Source organism: Lolium rigidum, chromosome 3, assembly GCF_022539505.1.
Source record: "Lolium rigidum isolate FL_2022 chromosome 3, APGP_CSIRO_Lrig_0.1, whole genome shotgun sequence".
Taxonomy (NCBI): Eukaryota; Viridiplantae; Streptophyta; class Magnoliopsida; order Poales; family Poaceae; genus Lolium; species Lolium rigidum.
In genome coordinates, this window is record NC_061510.1 from 337,873,588 (window position 1) to 337,891,927 (window position 18,340).

General features: G+C 51.0%; 2 protein-coding genes across 2 annotated transcripts; both read right to left on the reverse strand.

Annotated features, from left to right (window-relative positions):
• Positions 1-237: 237 nt before the first annotated feature.
• LOC124700126 lies at positions 238-1,753 on the reverse strand. The gene is made up of 2 exons (XM_047232305.1): positions 1,132-1,753; positions 238-713 (listed from the first exon to the last, which is right to left on the reverse strand). Exons 1-2 carry the CDS (start codon positions 1,717-1,719, stop codon positions 444-446), a joined length of 858 nt encoding a protein of 285 aa, XP_047088261.1. The 5' UTR covers positions 1,720-1,753; the 3' UTR covers positions 238-443.
• A 7,111-nt stretch (positions 1,754-8,864) lies between these two features.
• LOC124700127 lies at positions 8,865-10,064 on the reverse strand. The gene is made up of 2 exons (XM_047232306.1): positions 9,737-10,064; positions 8,865-9,347 (listed from the first exon to the last, which is right to left on the reverse strand). Exons 1-2 carry the CDS (start codon positions 10,016-10,018, stop codon positions 9,078-9,080), a joined length of 552 nt encoding a protein of 183 aa, XP_047088262.1. The 5' UTR covers positions 10,019-10,064; the 3' UTR covers positions 8,865-9,077.
• Positions 10,065-18,340: the final 8,276 nt, after the last annotated feature.

Here is an 18,340-nt window from a genome sequence, read left to right on the forward strand (position 1 = left end):
GAAGCACAGAAGTCCGGTACCAGCCTCCATGGAGCTGAACTGCACAAGTTTGGCTCACATTTCTCTGGCACCACCTTGAGGGCCAGATCTGAGATTAGTTTTCCAGAGGGGCCAGATTAGCCAAAAATTACCTGAATATGCACAGCAAAAGATATGTATCAACTGAAGAGAGGAAGCTCATCCGTGGTTTAATCATACTGACAGAGTGATGGTTACGCCAATCTTTGGATCAGTATATGAGAGTAACTCTTTACAGCATCCAAAAAACTGATATACCAACCATTTCAACAAAAGCTCGTATCATCACAATTCATAACAAACACACAGCACAAACATCAGAATAAACACACATTCCAACAAGCTCTTGACAGCTTCCACCTCTACATTTACCACCAATTCATCATCAGGTTTCTCTTTATGTACTAGGCACACAGACCTCGGTTTCATGCACTTATCCTCAAGATACGGTCTCTTGCAGTTAGCAACTGTGCATCAAAACTAGCGATCTTGCTCCTAAGAGAGCCATTGTCATCCTCGTTGGGGTGCAAGAAGGCATCTAACTCCGCTACTATTTCTTTATTACTGCCACTGTCATCCATCAGAGCTTGGCTGAGTGACTCCAGTGCAGCGACAAGCAGAGAGGAAGCTTTTTCCTTGCCCACTGGACCATCGTCTGCAACACTGTCTCCAGTGAATTCAGTTTCTGATTCCTTCTGTGACAAACAAGGATTTCAGTGCATGTGACAATTGAAGTGTTTGTCTAGATGAAATGTGCAAGGCTATATATTCCAATGATACAGCACCAATTTAGTAGAGTATGATTGAACCTCAAATATGTGTAGTGAAGCACCATATAATATCCTTGTGCTACTATGTATCCGGCACAAAAACTCAACGTAAAATTTAAAATATTGTATCCAGCACTATATAATACCCAACTATGGTTAAAATATTGTATCCAGCACTATATAATACCCAACTATGGTTTGTGCAAATCAGGCATGTTACAACGTGATAAGAACCGACAGAAAGCTTTTAAGCTTTTCACAACAAAGCAATAATCCAATGGTCTCAAGTAAATTAAATGCACACAATCTACAAACAAGTCTGCACGCATAAGCACGGGCTCACCTTGCTTTGCACCAAAGAGGGAGGCCAGGCCATGACATAGGGATGGACGTCCAGGTTATACCGATATGCATCATTAAAGAGCTCGCTAATCTCGGATGTTTCCAGGCACAAGGATAGATACAACTCACAAGGCTGCGTGTCCTTGCAGTAGAAAACAGACAAGTATACAAAGCCATCAATGACCGCCACAACCTTCACCCTGACATGACAGCCCTCTTCCTCCACTGAGCACCCAGTGAGACTCCTAACAATCGGGTGCAACGGGAACTCCTTGTACAACATCCACCTCTCGACGACATGACCATCGCCGGCTGTCAGGAAACGATGAGCAACAATCGTGCCATCCTTTACATCTACGAAGCATAGACTCCCATCCTTGGTCTCACCGAGCTTATATGTCAGATTATCCCATTTCGTCCTCAAGGGAGTTGGCACGTCGATTAGAGAGAACTGGAAGGTGGTGGTGTGAAGCACCACGATTTTGCCACACATCCAGTTTGGCCACCAGATGAGCCCGCGCAGCACCCTGCCTGTCCCGGCCCCTCCGCGCAGCGGCAGCGGATTCTTCGGGAAAAACTGCCACTCCATGGTGTCTGATGAGAGGACTGCGGCGCGCTCCCACCGCCCGCGCTCGTGGATGACGCAGACCACGCGGGACGGCGCCGGCCCATCTTCGGAGGGGAGGGTGTAGAACTGGAGGTCGGTGTGATGGAGGTACAGATCCAGCGCCTGCGTGAGAGGGCTGTACGCGGCGCTCCTGCTCACCTTGTGGAGGATGAGGTAGCCGTCGCAGCTGGGAGCATGGGACTGGATCTCCCACCCGGCAGCGTCGGCGTCGCCGTGGCGGGAGTGGCGGGTGTGGAAGAAGTCGGCGGCGGCGAGGTCCGGGTCGCGGCGGCGCCAGGGGCAGGGGACGGCCGGGGCCAGTTGGAAGGTGGGCTCGAGGAAGAGCGCGAGGAGAGGCGGCGCGTGGAGCGCGCGGAAGGCGCGGCGGAAGGCCTGGGACGAGCGGACGGCGCGGCGGAAGGCGCGGCAGGCGAGGGCGGCGCGCACGAGGGTCGGGAGGGACGGGAGGCGGAGGAAGATCTCGAGGAGGAGGTCGTCGCGGAGACAGGTTATGGCGGTGGGGGTGGGCGGCGGCGACGGCGACGGCGGCGGCGGTGGCAGCTGGGAAGCCATGGCTGCTGAGCGGTGACGAATTTCAAGCGGCGGCCGGGCTGTAGCCGGCTGACTAGCACAAGCCCAGTAAGCAGCGAACGGACCTGCTTTCGACGGCCCCAATGGTTCGGTGGTTGACAACGCATCCTGTCCGGAGGTGGTTCCCCGGTCGCTGCTGCCTTCCACGTCGTGCCGGTGTCCGTGCACCCTCTGTCGAATTTTTATTTTCTTTTAGGGCATCTTCGTCGGCGCGACGTAAACGAACGTTGAGCGAACCGTTTTGTCCGCCGTGACCGGAAATGCGTCTGCAGCACCTCCAGCGGGGCGGTGCAAAGTGACCGGGCCGTCCGCGGAGACGCAAACCTGACCCAAATATGCGTTTCTGCGGACACGCAAAGTGTCCTCTCGCGTCTGGCGGACGTTTTGTCGGGCCGCCTGGCCTCGATGTGTCTTCTCAAACGCGCCAGCGACTGGCGCCGCTGCGTCGCTTCGGCAATCCGTGCCACGTTAATCGCGATGCCTCGGCTACCGAGCGGCCGCAGCCTACCTCGACCAACCACGTTAATGGCGACGCCACACGTCCGGCGGCCACCGCATGCCTCCGGCCTATATAAAGGGGGAGTGCGTTCTTCTTCCTCATCCACTCCTCCAAAGAAACCCTAGCCACCACAAAGCTCGACTGTAGCGCCGCCTAGGTGTTCCTGCGATGCAGCCAGGCCCGCGAGGAAGTTCATGGCCGGTCCTGGTGGCCGACGAGGCGGTCGAGGCCGCGGCCCTGGACGCCCCCGGGGCCGGGGAAGGGGCCGCCGTGGTGGAGCAGCTACGGCCCCACGCTTCGCCTGCGCCATCCTCGTCTTCGCAGGAGGATCGCTGCTTCGAGTTCCTCCTCCGCATCGACGACGACCCACTCGGCATCAAGCAGCTCCCGGACAAGTTCGCCGAGTTCGTCGATGACGTCGAGCCGGCGCATTTGCAGCTACGGGAGGCCAGCTGCAACTTGCCGCTGGACCGTGGAGGTCTTGTTCGACGGGCAGGGCAAGATGTACCTGCACACGGGGTGGGACAAGTTCGCCCGTGACTTCGCGCTCGAGCCAGGTTGCAAGCTCACCTTCCTCTACGAGGGGGACAGCGAGATGAGCGTCAAGGTGTTCGACGATACAGTCTGCCGCAGGCACTACCACACCGGCGAATCCGACTCGGACACCGATAGTTAAAACTTAGAGTGTTCTTTCTTTGCAGCGAATCTGGCTACGGGCTAGACGAAGCCAATAGTGGAGGTCTCTGTCTGTTCTTCCTCAGTAGAACCAACAAGGGCACCGTCTCCTCCCGCTGGATTTTCCAGTTTGGGTGATTGGGTGTGCCCTTGAATGTTCTTTCTTGGCAGCGAACATACGGAAATCAACACAACGGGTTTCTTTTTTTTAATGTTATATTTGTGTCAACCATGTTCAAACTATGTGTTAGTTTGTGTAAACCATGTTCCAAACTATGTGTTAGTTTGTGTAAAATCATGTTTCAATATGTAATATTTGGAACTATCCTTAAATGGAGAAGAGGAAAAAAACAAGAAAAAAAAATGTGTCACCTCGCTCGAGCCAACCCCAAACGCAAACGGACGCGCGGATAAAAACGGACATTTTATCGTCCGCGGCGCGACGCAAACGGACACGCGCGGAAAATAAAATGCATCGTGCCGCTGGAGATGTCCTTACATGCGAACCAACATGTAGTTGAATGGTTATTAGAGGCTTAGAGCAGTAGCATCCCTAAGTCACCAAAGTTTAAACCTTATATTTAACATTTTGTGTCTCATGAAGACGGAATATCCTTTCCGTGGGAGACGATGTTTCCGTCGATAGCGAGACGCCTATGTGTGAGCATCTAAGATTATATTGTGTTTCACAAAGAAAAATGACGCTCCCATGCTCGTGTGCCCATTAAAGAACTATCTAGGGTGAATATCCCATCCGATTGAAAACAATTTTGTGCAACATTTTTTAGAACACGATATTTTTCTACAATGCTTTCTTCGTAAATATGTAAAACAGCAAAATATTTTTGCAACATGCTGAGCATGTCCAAGCAGCAAAAAAAATAGTGCATTTAACGAATTCTCATTTGTTTAGAGCAAAATCTAAGAATCGTGTCGAAGCCTGCAATAAAAGAAAATCAGTACATCCAACATTACGGCTAACTTGCCAATATTAAAGGAACGCAAATGTAATAGTGGAGCAATCTCTTTGTAGCATGTACATAGAAATCATTGTAGCACTTTGTCCATACTTAGAGCATGTCTAACAGACCTCTTATTTTTTTTTGCCCTGTAAAACGCGAGTAGAGGGCCCTGTATTCACTTTACACCGGCCAAAAACTCGTCCGAGCTAGCAGACTCCGTATCCACACCCCGTAAAACAGAATCCTACGGAATATTCTGTTTTCAGCGCCGGCGCGTGGGTGGCTATGGCGGCGGCGCGGGGAAAACAGTTGGGAATTCTGAAATGTCCGCGCGCCCTTGCTGAAATGGATGAGGGGTTGGCCCCTCCCGCCCCGTACAAGTAAGGGGCGAAGAGCCGCCCCGTAGCCAAAACTGTAAAAAATCGATGCGGGGGCCTGTTTTATGGGGTCTGCTAGACGGCCGGGTAGAGCCCTGCCCCGTATATCGGCGGTTATTTTACGGGGTTGGACCTTTTAGGGGGTCTGTTAGACATGCTCTTACACAACAAAAATAATGGGCACATGTAGCACATCGCAACACCGTATCATGACCCTTTTTTAGGCCATACAGTCCATTGATCTCGTAGGGGTGAATCTCGCATACGTTACCTTGCTCCCTAAACGCGAGACTCCAAAGGAAATTAAGGACTACAAGCCGGTGTCACTGCAACACTCAATACCCAAATTAATTAGCAAGGTGTTGGCCAATAGACTACAGCCAAAGATCAAGGGTTTAGTCATCAAATGCAGTCAGGGTTCATCAAAGACAGGTCGATCGTGGAGATTTTACTACTGCAATCGAGATGGTGCAATGGCAAACAAACTAAAAAAGGCCAGCCATTGTTCTGAAGCTAGACTCATTAGTCACACCTTAGCTGCCAGAGGTTTTCCTGAGAAGTGGATCAGCTGGGTCAAAATGGTAAAAAAAAGTTTCAAAATTCAGCGAGGTGTAGGCCAGGGCGATCCATTATAACCATACTTGTTCATTTGGTTGCTGACATTCTACAATAGATGTTCAAAAGGGCATGTGAGTCAGGGTTCCTAAAGCACCCAATTCAGCATGGTGCACCACTGTCTGCAATTCAATACGCGGATGACACGCTTTTACTCCATGTTCATGGTTCTCCACAGCAAGCCATCTTTCCGAAACAACTGCTTGACGCCGCAATCACTGAGCTTCAGATAAATTTCCAGAAAAGTACACACGTCAGATCAAGAGGCAAACGTGGTGGCCTCAGTTCTGGGTTGCCCAATCACTCAGCTGCCTTGCACTTACCTAGGACTGTCACTGCCTGCGAACAAAATGTCACGAAAATTGTTGCAGCCAGTCATAGACAGAATTGGACGTCGGCTTCCAGACTGGGTACCTAGGCTCATATCTGCAGGGGAGAGGGTGCAGATGGTGAATGCGGTCATGTCGGCTATTGCTATTCCCAACTTCTTCATGGCATGCATTGAGTGGGATCAGGCAAGTATTGATGCTGACGACAAGCTTCGCAGAGCCTTCCGATGGAGAAAACAAGGGTGAGATCCTTGGAGGTCAATGTTTAGTGGCTTGGGATGTCGTCACACTTCCAAAACATCAGGGTGGTCTGGGGTCAGAAACACGCGTCTTCATAATCGTGCACTCATGGCTAACCTGACAGCAAAGCTGTTGTCCACAGGCAGGGTTCATGTCTTTCTCAGGGCTCGCAGGAAATCGATACTTGCCCTTGTGCCAAAAGCACAACAAGCTACATAGTGCAACCCAAAGGAAGGAGATAGAACCGTGTTCTGGCAAGACAAATTGGATAGGTTTGGGTCAACTCTGCGTCAATTTGTCTGTGCTTTTCACCTTGGCGATAGATCAACATTGCGTGGTTTCCTCACAAAGACTTAACGGAACCTGGGAAGTTGCTCTGTTAGAGCATCTCCAGCCGCGTCCCCCAAAGCGTCCCCCAAACCGCGCCGGATTGAGCGTTTGGGGGACGTGTTTTGTTCGTGCCGTGTTTGGGGGACGTCGCTCCCCAGCCGTGTCCCCCAAACGCCTCCCCCAAACATTTAAAATACTTTTTTGGTATTTTATTTCAATTTCCACAAACTAATACACAATTGGGAACGTGGTTTTCACAAACTAATACATAGTTTGAACCATGGTGGACACAAATATAAAATATTGCAAAAAAATTAAACCTAACTAGGCCGTGCATCGAAGGTTTCCTGTGTTCGCTGCTAAGAAAGAACACTCGAGGGCACACCCAGTCACCCAAACTGGAAAATCCAGCGGGAGGATGGTGCCCTTGTTGATTCTACCGATGAGACGAACATCCAGAAACCTCCGTGCACGTATTCGCTGCGAAGAAACAACACTCAGTCATCCTCCTCGTCGGTGATGTCGCCGTGGTAGTCCCGGCGGCAGCGCGTCTCGTCGAAGACCTTGACGCTCATATCCCTGTCGCCGAAGTAGAAGAACAGGAGGATGAAGCCGGCTTCGAGGCTGTGGTGGCGCGCGAACTTCTCCCAGCCGATGTTGAGGTACATCTTGCCGCGCGCGTCGTAGATCGCGTCGACGATCCACCGGTAGTAGCCGCACGTAGCCTCCCGCAGATGCAGCGTGTCCGGGCGGTCGTCGCCGGCGACGTACTCGGCGAAGGAGTCCGGCAGCCTCTGGATGCCGCGCGGGTCGCCCTTGAGGACGAGGACGAACTCGAATAGCACGTCCGGCTCCACGTCCATCCCCGACGATGAAGACGACGGCGTGGGAGGCGACGGCGAGCGTTCAGCTCTGCCGCGGCCACGACCACGACCACGGCCGCGAGGTCGGCCTCCGCCACTACCAGACATAGCGTCGAGTCTTGTTGAGATGGTGGCGGCTAGGGTTTGGGAGAGAGGCGCTAGGGTTTGTGTGTGAGAGGGACGATGAGAGGCGGTCCTTTTATAGGCCGGAGGGAGGCGGAGGAGCGGTGGCGCTCATTAACGCCAGCACGCAGAGCTAGGCGCGACGAGACGCGTCGCTGCGCCTCTGCGGGAACTGCACCGTCGCTGCGGGAACTGCACCGTCGCTGCGGGAACTGCACCGTCGCTGCAAAGCCAATAACTTTCGTCGCGAGGTAGGCGACGGTTAGGTTAAAATTTATTGTGCCACTGATGGGTCGGCCCCGCCACTCCCCGCCTCGCTTTTCGGTGTGTCCGGCGTCCCCGGAGCGTCCCCTGTGGGACGGGGACGGGCTCGGGGCGCCGGACACCGTATCAGGCCGCGCCGGACAAAAATGGGCTTTGGGAGACACAGCTGGAACGGATTTTTGGTCCGGCGCGCCCCAAATTGCTTTGGGGGACGCGGCTGGAGATGCTCTTGCTCTTAGACCCTCTTCCGCGGATTTCTGAAACTCAGTTGCAAATTCTGATGAACGAACTGAATAACCTTCAGCAGCCAGTGGATCTGCTGGGAGACACCAGACTCATGGTGATAAACAGGGAGAAAGGCTACCACTAGAGACTGGTACAAACTGTTCAGTGACAGGGGTCAGGTTTGGGCGCCTTAGGGCATGTACAATGGTCTTATCTTAGTCTTATCTTAGAAATGCCACATAAGATAATTGCTGAGTTGGAGGAGAGAGAAACAAAAAAAGATCTTTGCCTTCTCTTGGCTAAGAGATCATCTCTTAGCACCATATGTCTCACCATATTTTTAGGAATACACGAGGCTAAAGATAAGACTAAAAAATAACCCATTGTATACCATGTTTTGTTGTCATATCAAAAGGCATAAGATAAGACCGTCTTATCAACCATTGTACATGCCCTTATGAATTATGATCTACTAGTCTGGCAGCCTGTCATTCCACATAGGCATAAAATCTTCCTCTGGTTCGCTTACAGGGGAAGATTAAATACAAAAGATAATATGGTGAACAAGAAATCGTGCACACTTTAAATCAGTTTGTGCATTTGCGGCAAGAGCAACACCATCAACAACTTGGCTTATCTGTGCAGCTGCGTGTATCCTAGAACTGTGGAAAGCCAGGAACAACAGGGTATTTAACAACAAACAAACGTGCAGGCAAAAACTTCTGAAACTGATCACAGATGATCTAACCCTTTGGGCCTGCAGATCGCCAAAATTAAAAAGCAAACTTCTGAAATGGGCAGACAAGCGCTTTCAGCTACTTAGTATAGGTTTTTTTTTTCCTTTTTACCACCACCCCGGTTCTGCCGGTTTGTAAATCCTTTGGACCTTGGACCCAAAGCAGCAGAGTGGAATTCAAACTTCAAATTGAATATGCACAGCAAAAGATACATATCAACCTCTGGAAGATAAGAAGCTCATCCATCATACTGACAGAGTGATGGTTAGGCCAATCCTCAGATAAGTATGAGGCTAGTAATACATGTATCCTCTTTACACCATCCAAAAAATTGAAATACAAACCATTTCGCAAAAGCTCGTATCATCACAACAAACACACAACAGACAACACACGCATCAGAATAAACACACGTTCCAACAAGCTCTTGACAGCTTCCACTTGTACACTTATCACCGATACACCACCAGGTTTTGCTTTCTGTACTAGGCACGCTCGCAGACCTCAGAGTCATGGACTTATCCTCAAGATACGGTTTCTTGCAGTTATCAACTTTGTATCAAAATTAGTGATCTTGCTCATAAGAGAGCCATTGCCATCCTTGTTGGGACGCAATAAGGCATCTAACTCTGCCGATATTTCTTTATTACTGCCACCGTCATCCATCAGAGCTTGGCTGAGTGACTGCACTGCGGTGACAAGCACAGTGGAAGCTTCTTCTGTGCCCATAGGATCATCATCTACAATATTTTCTCCAGTGAATTCAGTTCCTGATTCCTCCTGTGACAAGGATGGATTTCAGTGCATGTAAGAACTGAAGTATTTGTATAGACAAATTGGGCAAGGCTATATAATCCAATGATACAGCACCAATTTAGTATGAATATAGGGTCTTTTAGTGGACAAAAATTCAAACCACGGATATGTGCAATACACCACTATATAATATCCTTGTGCTACTATGTATCCCACACAAAAACTCAAGGTAAAATTTAAAATATTGGATCCTCATGCCAATACAAAATCTGCAATTGAATTCTCAAACTATGATTATGCAAATCAGGCATGTTACGGCGTGATAAAAGGTGATAGAAGATTTTCACAACAACGCAATAATCCAATGCTCTCAAGTCACCAGAAAAATACTTCACACAGAAGCACAGGCTCACCTTGCTTTGTACCAAAGAGGGAGGCCATGCCATGATGTAGGGATGGACTCCCAAATTATACCGATATGCATCATTAAAGAGCTCGCTCATCTCCGATGTTTCCAGGCACAAGGATAGATACAACTCACAAGATTGTGTGTTCTTGCAGTAGAAAATAGACATGTATACGAATCCATCGATGACCGCCACAACCTCCCCCCTGACATGGCAGTCCTTTTCCTCCATTGAGCATCCAGTGAAACTCTTAACAATCGGGTGCAACGGGAACTCCTTGTACAACATCCACCTATCATTGCCGGCTGTCAATAAATGAGAAACAAGTGCATCATCCTCTATATCTGCCACGCAGAGCTTCCCATCCTTGGTCTCACCAAGCTTATATGTCGAACTACACCTTCCTGTCATCAAATGCCTCGGCACGTCGATTAAAGAGAACTGAAAGGTCGTGGTGTCGAGCACCACAATTTGGTTATACATCCAGTTTGGCCACCAGATGAGCCCACGCATCACCCTGCCGGTCATGGCATTGTCACCTGGCGGCAGCGTATTCTTGGGAAAAATTTGCCACTCCATGGTGTCAGATGAGAAGACGGCGGCGCGGTCCGATTGTCCGCGCTCGTGAATGACACAGACCACACGGGACGGCGCCTGGCCATCTTCGGAGGAGAGAGTGTACAAATGAAGGTCAGTGTAACCGAGGTACAGATCCAGTGCCTGCCTTAGCGGATTGTAGGCGGCGCTCCCCTCGGCGCCCACCTTGACGAGGATGAAGTAGCCATCGTAGGTAGGACACAGGGATTCGATCTCCCACCCGGTAGCGTCGGCGTCGCCGTGGCGTGAGAGGCCGATCTCAAAGAAATCGGCGGCGACGAGGTCCGGGTCGCACCGGCGCCAGGCACAGAAGGCCGGGGCCACTTCAAAGTTGCTCTCGAGGAAGAGCGCGAGGAGAGGTGGTGCGTGGAGCGCGCGGAAACTGCGGCGGAAGGCGGGGGACGAGCGGACGGCGCGGCGGAAGGCGCGGCAGGCGAAGGCGGCGCGGACGAGGCTCGGGAGGGACGGGAGGCGGAGGAAGATCTCGCGGAGGAGGTCGTCGCTGAGACAGGTTATGGCGGTGGGGGTGGGCGGCGACGGCGGTATCAGCTGGGAAGCCATGGCGGCTGACTTGCCGTCGGTCACGAGTTCAAGCGGCGGCGCGTTTGTACTAGCAATAACCGGCCGGATCTTTCCTGGAGAAATAGTGCGTAGGAGATTTCCTGATTCTCCACAAAAAAAAAACTTGGAAATTTCTCCCCCGATAAACAAACAAAACCTGCGGATTTTCTGCCCTAGAAATAAGAAAAAAGAACACTTTAGGCCTTGTTTGGCAGGGGAGGTTTTGTTTCGCTGAGTTATTACCCTAGGGAGATTCGGCGAAAACACTTTATTTACCCTACTCTTTTCTACCCTAATCCCCTTCTCCATCGATCAAGTTTGTTTGATTCATGAATAACATGTCTCTAACATCAGTCGGAAAACTAAATTGTTCGAGAATAATACTAAGACAGAATTGCAACCTTTCAGATGGAACAAGGACATAAGCATGACACACAAATACGCAGCTAAAATCATTACATAGCTATTTCTTCCATGGATGAACCAGAGGATGGTAGTATCATGGTACTATGAGAGACACTCGAATATTTGAGCATGAAACACCATGAGAATAGGAAGACAAAATAAGATGTTTTTTGACGCATGGTTTCTCAACATCCCAGAGCAAAAAAAAAATGATATGGAATCAGCCGGAGCTGCCTCTCGGCAATCCGTCATAGCACACCACATGAAAACTCGTCATACATGCTGGTAGCAGGCAAAGCACTTGTGTGGTGCCCTCGAGGACTAGAAATTAAGGAACACACATCATCCTTGTCCACGAGAGGGCAGCCTGCTCAGCATGAGAATTTACCAGCAAGAAAGCTAACATGCCGCTAACCAGAGCGTGCCGGACGATAATTTGAGAGTTTTTCAGTGTATTGGGTTGACCTGGAAAAATACAGGAAAACGCCCGTGTCGAACAATGCTTCACTATTAAAAAAAATATGGTTCAACATGAGAATATGTGTGCAAATTTAATTCAACGTGCTAAAATAGAGAATATGATTCCACGTGACACTATGATCAAACAGTTTCTCGGATTAACATACATGCATACACTTTGTAGGATGAACATACAGGGAGTGATGTTTTGGCACGTGTATGCTCCCTTTATTTTGAAATATATGTTACACACATTTTAAAATATCAAAATAATGAAACAAAAATTTCGCACGTACATCTTCATGTGCTACGCGCTCACAAAGTCGTTTCATGAAAAATCGACATGTCATGTGGCGTGTGTAAAAAAGACAAAATTTGGTGCTGAAACAAAGACTTGTCACAGGATAAAATTTCTCTTTTTCGCTTAGACTACAAAAAATATCATGTTTTCGTGAAACTTGACGAATACACATATATTATGGAGATATAAATGTAAAATTTTTATCAAAATTTTTAACACTTGAAAATATGTTTTTATGGTAGAGGGATCATACGCACCCGGGAGCCGAATTGAATTTCTGGAACATACATGCATACACTTTCTAGGATGACTGGTTGGTGTAGATCACGTGATTTTAGAACACACTCTCATTCACACAACCAAAAACTTATGATAAATCTTCATGTGAAATTTATCCGGCCACCAAAAGGAGGAGACCAATTCTCAATGTAGATAATGCAGGATTGAAACAAACGATGTTCTTAAAATGAACAATCATGTGGAAACCAACACATGAATATGTTTGTATATATGTACCTATAATTCTCATGGAAAAAAGGAAAGTATTGTGGCCATTGTGAAAATGGTGCTCCAAAAATTTCTTGGGGAGAATTTTTCTAAAGGGCATAATAACATTTCTATTTTCTTCAAGAAACTATGTGAACAAACAGCAGGCACATATTTTAAGGTGGTGGCACGACGTCCCTCCCCCGTCGGTGATGGACCCCTTTGGCGGTGTGATGGTCCTGGAGGAGCGGTGGCGATGTGGTGTGGATCTTACCTTGCTTATGACGGCCCCAATGGTGCAGCTAAGGCCCCTTAGCTGTTGCGAGGTGGTGGGCGGCCTCGGCCAACTCCTAGCGACAGCTTCAGGTGACCCAGTCTTCGTTACGATGCAACGCTCCGCGGCTTTGGACCTGGTGACGTGGGGTCTCCACGGGCAATGCCCATGGTTTATGGACTCGGGTTTAAGGGAAGAAGTTGTGCCGGCGAGTTCGTCGGCTGGCAAGTGTCGTTGCCTAATCGACGGTACCTCGGAGGAGGGATCCTCACGAGGGGGAGAAGAAGTAGGGGCCATAGGGCGGAGTGCACACGGGACGGTGGTACGCGATTTACCTAGCTTCGGAACACCTGCACGATGACGGGGCCTACCGCTGCTTGTCCGGAATTATCCGGGCGCTTTCGCGTTGTTACAATGAGTTGTGGTTGTGCCTCTAGGGCTCCCGGGATCCGGCTTATAAAGGCGCACGGATCTAGGGTTTACATGGAGAGTCCTAGCCGGATTACGTGATAGCCTAACTATGGTACAATATCTTGCCGTGCACGTCACGGATCCGCCTTCCATATACGTCGTACTCGGATCCGGGTTCCTCATGGGCCTCCCCGGATCCGGGTTACTCCTAATGTCGGTACGGATCCGGCTATCGATCCTGGGGCTGGACTTCTTCCTTCATGATCAACAAGCAACCGGGCCGCCCGATGGGCCACATGCCTCATCACCATATGTGGGCCACCCGGGCTTGCCGGATCTAGGCACCGTCGATGGTACACCCATGAAGTATACCCACAACAAGTAGCCCCCGCAGTTCTCCGAGTTTCACCTGCAGTTTCCGCCTTGCTGGTCCATCACAATCTCCGGCAAACGTTGGTAACGCGGAGAAACTTGAAGGGCTCCAACTTCGCATTTTCTTCTTTTCCCAACTTTTAGTCGGAAAATGCTCCCATTCGGCGGGACTTCATCCATCGACATTCCAAAGAACGTTTCCGGGTTACCCCCTGCTCGCGAATGAGAGCTAACTTATCCTCACGCAATTACCCGGAATCTTAAAAGACTCAAACGGTTCCGCCAATCCTGGCGCCATTTTCGCGCGATTTCTGCGGTAACTTATCTCTAGCCATTTTTACCGTTTAGGGTTTGGGACACGTGTCACACATCCAACGGCGCGACGCTTGCGTTCCGACCACAGGATGCGGAGCACGAATCTTATCCCTTCAGCCTATAAATATCCGCCGTCGAGGCCCTTACCCTCATTCACCCCCCTTCTCACCTCTCTGCCGAGCGCCGCCCGTGAGCTCTTCCTCCGCCGTGCCGGAACTTGCCGGAGTAGTCGCCGGAGCATCACCGGAGCGAGCCCACCACCGCAGTGTTCTTCGTGTTCCTAACTCCGGCGAGCCACCGCGCGGAAAACTCGTCGCCGGCAGCTCCGACCACCGCATACGCCATTACGGTAAGTCCTCGAGCTTCACTTTCGCGCCGTAGTTGGTAGGGATGAACTTGGGGAAGACGATGTAGGATCCGACTAAAGAAAGTTTCCGCCAAACCCTTTTTCTTCAGATGTCTTCAACGACTCCGCCTCCGACCTCGGAACCAATCATGGCGACCCCAATCTCCTCCGCCCCTCCTCCCTTCGTTCCAGTCAGGCTGGATCCTTCGAAGGATTCCGGCAAGGAGGCTGAGGGGACCTCTGCTCACCCGGAGAAAGCCTCCGGGGCGGGTCAAACGGAGCACCAAGCGGTAGAGGTCACAAAGAAATCGAAAGCTCGGAAGCGAGATTCTGAAGCCAAAGGAAAATGGTGGCCCTGTACTACCACCGAGATGGAGCTGAAGAACCTCGAGGCGGAGGGCTTCCTGCAACCCGGAAGCTGGAGGTCAGTTCCAAATGAACCAGCTCCGGCTCCGAGGGACGACGAGATGGTGCCGACGAAGGCACTGGTGGAGCGCGGATTTTCATTTCCGCCTTCGGACTTCTTCCGGAGATTCTAAAGACGTACGGACTCCAACCCCACAACATATCTCCAAACAGCATGCTTGTCATCGGCAACCACGTCACCCTTTGCGAAGGCCATCTCCGGGTAACCCCGAGATCTCTCTCGTTCCAATACTTTTTCTCGTTAAGAAGGAGAGGATCCGGCAATCCGCCGAACTCGCTACATGCGGATCCATCACCTTTATGATCCGCCCGGGCCGCGTCTACCCCCCCACCGACCGCCACGAATCCGCGAGGTACTGGTCCGGGGGTTTCTTCTATCTGAAGGACGTCTCCGACCCCGCGAGCGAAAAGAAACTTCCGCCTTTTAAGAACTGCCCCGCCACCGAGCTTCCGTCATGGACGCACTGGCCCCCACTTCTCCGACTCGCCTCAACCGACCCGCGGCTGTCAGGGCGGATCCGCAAGCTCACGGAGGAGGGGCCGACGGGGAAGGATTTAACCCTTTCCTCGGTTCACCAAGCGGATCCGGCCCGCCGCAACACGAGGACCGCCCGATGTTTGAATACACGGGCGCGATGATCCAATGCGCGCCACCAAAGACAACCTCTCCGCCGACGCCATCGACAAGAGGATCCGGGTCCTCATCAAGGTCCCGCGTGAACTCCATGTTCACGTATGCAACAAAGACATCCACACGGATGGATCCGGAACCGCGGTACGTCGTCTTGACTTTGGTTTATTGTTTTTCTTCAAACTTTTTCATCTAAGTGTTTAACTTTGCATTAGCTCGAGGCGCTTGAGGAAAATGAACTCGGAACTCTCCTCCGAGTCCCATCCACCGGTAACGCGGATCCGGAAGCCGCATCGGAGGCGGAAGCTCCTGAAGCCCCACGCCCTGCTAAGAGGAAGAAGCCAGCTCCTTCCAGCCCCCATGCGAAACGCGCCCGCGAAGTGCTCAGCATTGCGGCTACCCGGAAATTGGAGGCGGAAAAGAAGCGCCTCTCGCTGATTAATACCAAGCAACAAGGGGCAGCCTCGCCATCCAGAGCATTTCTTCAAACCTTCCGGGTAAACGTCTACTTCCGAGACCTAAGTTCTGGTTTAACGCTCGCTCTTATACTTTTATGTTTTTCCCGAAGTTCCGAGGCCAGCCCCCAAGGCCCCAAGGGTCCTCAAGAAGAGAGCCAGGCCGTCTCCGGCTTCTTTTCCTATTACTCCTGAGGTTGAAGTTCCGCCCAAGGCTTCCTCCGCCTCCAAGCCGGATCCAAAGGATATCATCAACATTGATGACCTTCCTGAAGATCCCGCTCATCATGGCGACTCCGCCAAGGGGACCTCCTCACCCGTTCCTCCGCCAGATCAGCCAAGCTCCGCTTTCGCGGGGCCCACTGGAGAAGAACAGGAGCAAAAGGCTAAGCTCCTCCAAGTTACCAACGCGACCCGAGTCAGCCTCCAACCAACTCCGTCCCTCCAAAAGCTTACCCTTGCACAACGTCACGCGGAAGTTTCCGCCATGCTCGAACAAGGTATGGGGAAAACCGGACGAGGAGGTGGGTTATCTTGCCGAGCCGGGAGGACAGCCTGAAGGAGTTTTTCGCCAAGCACAAGGAAGTGCGGCAGGTAATACTAGCCCCCAAGCATTGGGTGATATAGTTCCGCGTAACATGTATTAGCCGATGCTTTCCCAGAATGTACCTTGGACGGAAATTTGAAATTTTTACACCTCAAAGACTGAATTCCTCGCTAGCCCCCAAGATTTTAAATATCCGGCTAACTCCTTGCTGCTTCGCAGACCACGCGGAAATTGCACGAAGATCTGCGCATTCACGTGCTAGAGCAAATCACGGAGATCGAGGGGCTGCGCCAGAATGCGGAAAACAGCCAAAAGGCTATCCAGCTGCTTGAGACCCGCCTTCAAGGTACGAGATCCGGGTCTTCACTTTTTGTGCTGACATAGTTGTTCAGGATGCATAATATGTGCAACTTTCTGCCTTCAGAAGAAACTGCCAAGCACTCCTCGTTCGATGAGCTTTCAGCACGTACGCGGAGCCGCCTCCCTAGTCTTGGCCACCTGCAAGGCTCACTTCCCCTCGCTCAACCTGGCGGATGTTGCACGCGGAGCCCCCAGGGATTCCGACATGGGCGCCCTCCTCGCGGAAACCGAAGGCTATGAGCAGCTGTTTGTCAGGCGAGTGGATCACTCGTTCTGGTATAACAAGCACGATCTGCCCGAAGGTTTTTCCGATGCGAAGGAAGAAGCGGGTGAGCCGGAGTATTACGGGAAGGATCCGGGTCAAGCGGCGAGCATTCCGGAGGAAACTCTGGTGACGACTCCGAAGCCGGATCTGGTGACAGCGACGACGGCTCCACCTACCAGCAATCTGAAGAGGAGGACTCCGAATAGAGTTCCTGTTTTAGACAATGAAACAAGTTGCATCATTTTGACCCCGGAGTGGGTTTGTAATAAGACTTAAATTCTTAAGTAGCTAGGAACAAAACGATTATGCATGGGGCGGAAACACTTATCCTGCTATCCGTTAATGTTATGTGCATGTTTCGTTTTATGTCGGAAAGCAAGTGCTGACTTCGTTGTTTTCCGGCTTGCCCGCTTGACCTTCCGCGAGCCGGAAGACCTTAGCCGGAAACGCTCGCCAGCGGCGACGAAGCCCAATGGCAATCCGTCAATAACCGCGGAAACAAGCCCCCAAGCGTAGGTGCCGGAAATCGCTACTAGGAATCCACGAGTTCGCAACAGACAACAACTTAATCGGAAAACTTAAGCTTACGTCCTGAAGGATGATTTTTGAAAATCACAACTTTTATACACGCCTAGGCGGAAAAATCCAGCTCTGCGGTTTTAGTCGGAAAACATACACGATCTAAAAATGAACAAGTAAAGGAGGTAAAAGACTCAAAGAGCGAACCAAAAGCGTTGATCATGTATAATATTGTTACAAGGTATGCAATTCTATGCTAAGTGTGGAAAGGACGTAGCTGTGCAATGTTCCAAGGGCGATCTGTCTCGTCGTAGATATCATCCGGATCCTCACGCTTGCGTTTCCGGCGCCAATTAGCAGTTCTATCCCTCAGCTCGCGGAAATCGACAAGGTAGTACGATCCGTTGTGAAGCACTTTGCTAACGACGAAGGGTCCTTCCCATGGAGATTGCAGCTTATGGCCTTTCACCTGTCGAAGGCGGAGGACCAGGTCTCCCGCCATGAAGGAGCGTTTCCGAACTCGACGACTGTGATAGCGTCGAGCTTCTGCCGGTAGATGGCGGAGCGCCGATCAGCTAGGTTCCGAGCTTCCTCGATCGGGTCCACGGATAGCTGTCCGGCCTCATCGATCGTTTCTTCGTTGTAGGCGGAAACTCGCGGTGAATCGTGGATGATGTCGGAGGGAAGCACGGCTTCGGATCCGTATACCGTAAAAAATGGGGTAAACCCCGTTGACTCGTTAGGGGTAGTTCGTAAACTCCACAACACGACGTCTAACTCATCAGCCCAGGCTCCCGCTCGCTCGTCGCAGCGGTTCCTCGAGGCGTGGCTTGATTCCTGATAATATTAGACCGTTTGCCCTTTCAACTTGACCATTGGA